This window comes from Chiloscyllium plagiosum, chromosome 4 (genome assembly GCF_004010195.1).
Source record: "Chiloscyllium plagiosum isolate BGI_BamShark_2017 chromosome 4, ASM401019v2, whole genome shotgun sequence".
Lineage (NCBI taxonomy): Eukaryota > Metazoa > Chordata > Chondrichthyes > Orectolobiformes > Hemiscylliidae > Chiloscyllium > Chiloscyllium plagiosum.
Genome location: NC_057713.1, coordinates 27,551,056 through 27,558,506, shown reverse-complemented (window position 1 = coordinate 27,558,506; position 7,451 = coordinate 27,551,056). Strand labels below are relative to the sequence as shown.

The window sequence follows — 7,451 nt, the reverse complement described above, 5'->3', positions numbered from 1 at the left end:
ACAGTGTAAACACAGGTCATTACTAACTGTGTAAACACTGACCATTACAAACAGTGTAAACACAGGTCATTACTAACCGTGTAAACACAGGCCATTACTAACAGTGTAAACTCAGGTCATTACTGACAGTGTAAACAATGACCATTACAAACAGTGTAAACATAGGTGATTACTAACATTGTAAACACAGGTCATTACAAACAGTGTAAACACAGGTCATTACAAACAGTGTAAACACTGACCATTACAAACAGTGTAAACACAGACCGTTAATAACAGTGTAAACATCGGTCATTACAAATAATGTAAACACAGGCCATTACTAACAGTGTAAACACAGGTCATTATAAACAGTGTAAACACAGACCATTACTAACTGTGTAAACACAGGCCATTACAAACAGTGTAAACACACACCATTTTAACAGTGTAAACACAGGCCATTACCAACAGTGTAAATACAGGCCATTACAAAAAGTGTAAACACAGACCATTACGAACAGTGTAAACATACACCATTACTAACAGTGTAAACACAGACCATTACAAACAGTATAAACACAGGTCATTACTAACAGTGTAAACACAGACCATTACTAACACTGTAAACACAGACCGATACTAACAGTGTAAACACAGGCAATTACTAACAATGTAAACACAGACCATTACTAACAATGTAAACACAGACCATTACTAACAGTGTTAACACAGGTCATTACAAAAAGTGTTAACACAGACCATTACTAACAATGTAAACACAGGCCATTACTAACAGTGTAAACACAGGTCATTAATAACAGTGTAAACACAGACCATTACTAACAGTGTAAACACAGGCCAATACTAACAGTGTAAACACAGGCCTTTGAAAACAGTGTAAACACAGACCATTACTAACAGTGTAAACACAGGCCATTACAAAAAGTGTAAATACAGACCATTACTAACAGTGTAATCACAGGCCATTAAAATAGTGTAAACACAGACCATTACTAACAGTGTAAACACAGGCCATTACTAACAATGTAAACACGGACCATTACTAACTGTGTAAACACAGACCATTACGAACAGTGTAAACACAGGCCATTACTAACAGTGTAATTCAGGTCATTACTAACAGTGTAAACACAGGCCATTACTAACAATGTAAACACAGACCATTACAAAGCCAGGTTCAATCTTGCACAATTGTGACCCATCCAGATCCTGCTGGAGGTTTTTCTCCATGTGAGCCTCCTCCCCCCTTTCCTCATCTAAGCTATCTCCATAACACTCCGTTTCCTCCTCCCTCCATTCCCTCCTCCCTCATTGACCTGTTCAATCTCCCCTGAAACCCGGCTCCCTGTCATATTGAGCTCCACATTCTTATCACTGTCTGGGTGAAGACGTTTATTCTGAATTCACCCTCGGTCACCACCTTATATTGATGGTCTCTGGTGATGTTTAATCGATTCAAGGAAACATGTGCCCTGATCATCTGATGAACATCGATGCTTCAAGATCTCTGTATCCTGAGCTTTCTTGTGATTCTCTAATCAAAGACTGTAGTTGGTGCCTGATCCAATAGCATTCACATTGTCTTCCGCATCCCATTCATCTTCAGCTGAGAAGGAATCTTGCTCCTTCCTGTTGTCCTGGTAATGTTCTACCTTGGTCACTCTCTAACACAACACCATTCTCTGGGAGACACTCTGTGGTAACTGTTTATGGGGTGTAACTGCTGTACAAGCAGAAACCATCAGCATCCTTCCAACACTTTGCCCTCTGCCTGATTAACTCCCCCCATCCATCATGTTCCAGCTCAGAAAACCTCCTTCCCATTGTGCCCAGTAATTGACAGCAGATTGTTTTGTGTATGCAATGACATGTTTATAACTCAGTAGCTTGTTATTCCATTTGGGAGTAGTGAGTATTAGTCATGCACTTCTGGCTTTATCACTGTACCAGATTATATAAAGTGATTTTGTAGCTAGATCCAAATCCAACTTCTATTCAATTGAACTGAAAAGCAAAAATTATGAAAATTATGAAATATGAATGGTGAATGATTTATTTATTTATTGTCACTTGCATTTTACAGTGAAATACAACGGATAACACAGTGAGCAGCTTGAATTGCTGCCACAATCCAGCGCCATTTTGAATTGTTTAACAATATAAAAGAAAAAAGATATAACTGAAAGAGAGTCCTGAGCCAGCTCACCAACATCACATACACCGCCAGCTCCCTCCACCACCTCGCTACCACCTGTACCATTCCCACCAACACAGGAATCACCAATCGAAGGCCCGGGACAGATGGACCAGTTCAGATGGGTCCTGTACCAGTTGATGGGTTACACCTTAATGGGACTGGGATTAACATCCTCATGGGGAGATTTGCTAGTGCTGTTGGGGTGGGTTTAAATTGGCTTGTCGGGGGTGAGAATCTGAGGGGTAACCCAAATCAGAAAAATTTAAGGTTAGGAACAGGAAGTTGAAAAGGTGCTAGGGAGAGGCAGAAGAAACAAACCCAAGCATTGAGTCTGGTCCGAAAACAGAATGATGTCCCAAAAACAAAACAAAACTGAGGGAAATCTGCCTGAATATATGCAGCATTTACAACAGGTAGGCATCTAAAAACAGGATTTGAGATACAGGGGTCTGATCTATCATAATAGAAATCTGCTGCAGGGTGACCAGGACTGGGAGCTGAATGTTCAAGGATATTCATTTTTTTGGGAAAGACAGGCAAGAAGGAAAAAGAACAAAATCAGAAATTGTTGGATAAACAAAATTGAGGGAAATCTGCCTGAATATATGCAGCATTTACAACAGGTAGGCATCTAAAAACAGGATTTGAGATACAGGGGTCTGATCTATCATAATAGAAACCTGCTGCAGGGTGACCAGGACTGGGAGCTGAATGTTCAAGGATATTCATTTTTTTGGGAAAGACAGGCAAGAAGGAAAAAGAACAAAATCAGAAATTGTTGGATAAACTCAGCAGGAATGGCAACATCTGTGGAGAGAAAGCAGAGTTAACATTTTGGGTCCAATGACCTTCTTCTGAAACATTAACTCTGCTGTCTCTCCACAGATGCTGCCAGACCTGCTGAGTTTATCCAACAGTTTCTGGTTTTGTTTCTGATTTCCAGCATCTGCAGTTCTTTGGTTTTTTTGAAGAAGAAAAAGGAGGTGGCATTGCCCTGATAATAAGTGATGGGACCAGAACATCAGTAAGGGAGGCGCTCAGGTTGAGAGAACAAATTGTAAGAGAATCCTTCAGGATGAATGAGCATAATATCGAATTTTTCATGATGTTGGTGAGATGTTCACTGTGAAGCAATGTTGCTAAATTTGAAAAAGGAAAATGATGACATGAGGAACAAATTAGTAGAAGTGGTTTGGGAAAATACATTCAATACATTCATTCTACACAGGCAACTAGTCCATGGCATACATGACTCTACATTCCTTCAAGATGCAACAACTCAATGAACGGTCAGCCAACCATGACTGATAAAGGAAGCTCAGGATTAGGTAAAGTCAAAAGAAAAGGTTGATGAAAGTTTCCTGAAATAGCTGTAATTCTGAGGATTGGGAGGTTGTGTACAATTCAACAAAGGAGGCCCAAGGAACTGAGAAGGAAAGGGAGAATGGAAATGAGTGCAATTTAGCAAATAAAAACATAAAAACAGGCTGTAAAGCTTTTATAGGTCTCTAAAAAAGTAACATTTAGCTACAATGAATGTTCAGGGAATTTATAATGGGGCATTAGAGAAATAGCGGAGAAGCTAAGTGATTATTTTGATTCTGTTTTCAGAGACAGGTACCAGAAATAAAGAATAAAGAACAAAGACCAGTCCAGCATGGCAACAGGCCCTTCGGCCCTTCCATACTAAAACTGTCTTCCCTTACAGGATCCGTATCCCTCTATTCCCTTCCTATTCCTGTATTTGTCCAGGTGTTTCTTGAGTGCTGCTATTGTGTCTGCTTCCTCCTCCCCCTCTGGCAGCGTGTTCCACACCCACCACCCTTTGTGTGAAAAACATGCCTTGCACATCTCTTTTAAACTTGTGCCCTCTTACCTTGAACCTGTGTCCCCTGGTAATTGACCCTCCACCCTGGAAAAAGCCTCATACTTTCCACTCTATCCATGCCATTCACAATCTTATAAACTTAAAAAGATCTCCCAGAACTAGGGATCCAAGTGTCCTCGGAAATTGAGGAGTTGGAGGAAATTAATAAGTGAAGAAGTGAATGAGTGGGAATACTGTGTGTAGGTTTGGTCACTTTATCTCAGGAAAGATGTTATTGCAGCAGAGGGAGGACAGTGAAGGTTCCTCAGACTTGTTCCTGGGACAGTGGGACAGTGGGACAGAGTGAACAAACTGGGCCTGTGTTCTCGAGAGTTTTGAAGAATGAGAGGTGACCTCATTGAAACTTAGAAAATAGTTAAAGGGAGATGGAGGTAAGGTGTTATACCTGGGTTGGGAAAGGCTATAGTCAGTGGCATCTTTTAAAAATAAAGTCTGGGATGATTTTTACTCAGAGGATTGTGACCCGTTGAAATTCCCATCACAGAGGGCTGGGAAGGCTCAGTGTTTGGATAGAGATTGATAGATTTCTGGTTACCATCGGTATACAGGGCTATTGGAATGGAGTAGGTAAATGGTAGTGAGATGTGCAATCAGCCTCAATCATGTTTATTACTGGGATAAGCTCAACTGGTTGAATGGTCCACGTTTCTTCCTATCTTCCAGAGTCTGGCTCCACTGGCACACAGGGCAATGGGCCAAGTGTTGGGAAATCGGATGAGAATAATTAGGTGCTTGTTTGTGACTGGTGCAAACCTGATGGGCTGAAGGGCCTTGCTCTGTGCTGTAGACCTCTCTGACTCTATGACCTCATTTCTTTAAGGACTGCAGTAACAATACAGCGACTAATGTAAAATAAAATGCATATTAAATCAAAGCAAGCAATTTTATGAATTAATTGTGATTCTGGGGACAATGCAAGTTGAAAAATGGGCAAATTCTACATCAGACAAATGATCCATCAACTAAATTATCACCCAAACAGTTCATGTGATAATTATTCCCACAATGCTCATTAACCAACTCCACTTTAATGACTTCCAGCATTAAATGTTAACAGCAGTGGTATCTCCATGGTACTGAGTGTTTATAATATGCAGAGAACATTAAACTTTAAACACGCTCTTGTCAAAGGAAATACTGAAGGAATTGGCAGATCAGAACGGTTGAAGTTCAGAGTGACATTTTAAATGGCAGAACTCTGCATGGTCATTAGAGTTTTATTGTTTGACCTTCTTTTGATTGACTGGAGTTACGTTGCACACAGAATGAATGAAAAATGACAGGACAGACTATCCCTTGAAGGAGATTTTACCTCATGACTTTGTTGTGCTGACGTACATCTTTGTATTGAATCAGGAACCAAAACTATCATAGAAACATAGAATATCGGAGCAGGAGTACGCCATTCGGCCCTTCAAGCCTGCTCTGCCATTCAATATGATCGCGGCTGATTATCCAGCTCAGTCCCTTGTACTTGCTTTCTCCCCACGACCTTTGAACCCTTTAGTACGAGGAACTATCTCTAACTCCTTTCTGAAAACATTCAATGTTTGGCCTCAGCCACTTTCTGCTGCAGAGAATTCCACAGGCTCTCCTGTTAGGTTTTTAACCCAATAAGATGTTAGTAATAAGTCTGTAAGTTAGCTCGCTGAGTTGGAAGGTTTGTTTCGTCACCATGACTACGTAACATCATCAGTGTGAGTCTCCAGTGAAGTGCTGGTGGTATGTCCTCCCTCTATCTATAGGTCTGGGTTTCTTAAGGTGGGTGATGTCATTTCCAGTTCTTCTTTCAAGGGAAGGGAGATAGGGTCTAAATCGATGTGTTTATTGATGGAGTTCTGCTTAGAATGCCGTGCCTCTGAGAATTCTCATGTGTGTCTTTGTTTCACCTGACCTAGGATGTGTGTGTTGTCCCAGTCAAAGTGGTGTCCTTCTTTGTCTGTATGTGTGGAAACTAATGACAGTGGGTTGTGCCTTTTTGTGGCCAAATGGTGTTCATGTATCCTGGTGGCAAATTTCTGCTTGTTTGTCCAATGTAGTGTTTTTTGTATAGTTCTTGCATGGTATTGTGTAAATGACATTAGTTTTGTTGGTAGTATCTAATGGATCCTTTAGATTCATTAGTCGCTATTTAAGTGAGTTGGTAAGTTTGTGGGCTACCATGATGCCAAGGGGTCTGCGTAGTCCGCTATGTAGATGACACCTTTGTGATCACAAAATGGAACAAATTACAGGAAACATACAACACCACCAACAATATCCTGACAGGTATAACATTAACATACAACACCACCAACAATATCCTGACAGGTATAACATTAACATACAACACCACCAACATACAACACCACCAACATACAACACCACCAACAATATCCTGACAGGTATAACATTCACAAATGAAGAAGGGAACAACAGCAGACTCCCATTCCGACAGCTGAATGTACAGTTAACGGAGAGCTTCAAACCAGCATCTACAGAAAAACAACACACACAGACCAAATACTTAACTTCAGAAGCAATCATCCCAACACCCACAAACGGAGCTGCATCAGGACATTATTTCAAAGAGCTACATCACAGAAAAAAAAAATTATACAATGTATTCAAGAAAAGCAGAGGCCCCAATAAACACAGTTCGCTGCTTCCTCAGAAAAAAGCCCAAATAGCAGACACAGTGCAACTTAAAACTATAGCCACATTACGTTACATCAAAGACACATCAGAAATGACTTCCAGACTGCTCAAACCCCTTGGCATCATGGTAGCCCACAAACCTACCAACACACTTAAACAGCAACTAATGAACCTAAAGGATCCATTAGGTACCACCAGCAAAACTAACGAACATCGGACAAACCAGCAGGAGACTAGCCACCAGGATACACGAACACCAACTGGCCACAAAAAGATGTGACCCTCTCTCACTAGTTTCCACACATACAGGTAAGGAAGGGAATGTCATAGCTTTCAAAGCTACAAGCTTATTGTGGGAAAGTGGAGCCAGCATAGGGAATAGTGTCTAATGGGGAGTACAAACTCGATGGGCCAAAGAGCCTCTTCTGTCCAGTCTGATTCTGTGACTCTCGACCTCAGTCCTCAGTCTAACTATGTGAGCAAAAACTGCAGATGCAGCTCCCTTTGATCAAACATTATAACGTTTATTTCTCTTTGGTGTCCCAAGGGACCCCTCAGGGTTTTATTGCCGTAATTATTTTTCAGGTAAACACGGCTTTCATCAAAACAACTTCAGTAGAAGTCCCTCAGTGAATCTCATTAGTTCACTGGATTCCGCTGTTTAAATGTCAGATGACAAAGTTCACTTTGTTACTGCATCTTTCCACCAGCTCATGGCGGGAGAGG

At 40.9% G+C, this 7,451-nt stretch overlaps 1 protein-coding gene across 1 annotated transcript in view; it reads left to right on the top strand.

The window, feature by feature from the left end:
• Positions 1-3,500: 3,500 nt before the first annotated feature.
• The window catches only part of LOC122548771 (SCO-spondin-like), a 188,294-nt gene continuing 184,343 nt past the window's right edge, over positions 3,501-7,451 (top strand). The window contains exon 1 of the mRNA XM_043687538.1: positions 3,501-3,528. Coding sequence (XP_043543473.1) covers positions 3,501-3,528 — 28 coding nt within the window. The remainder of the gene's footprint in view (positions 3,529-7,451) is intronic.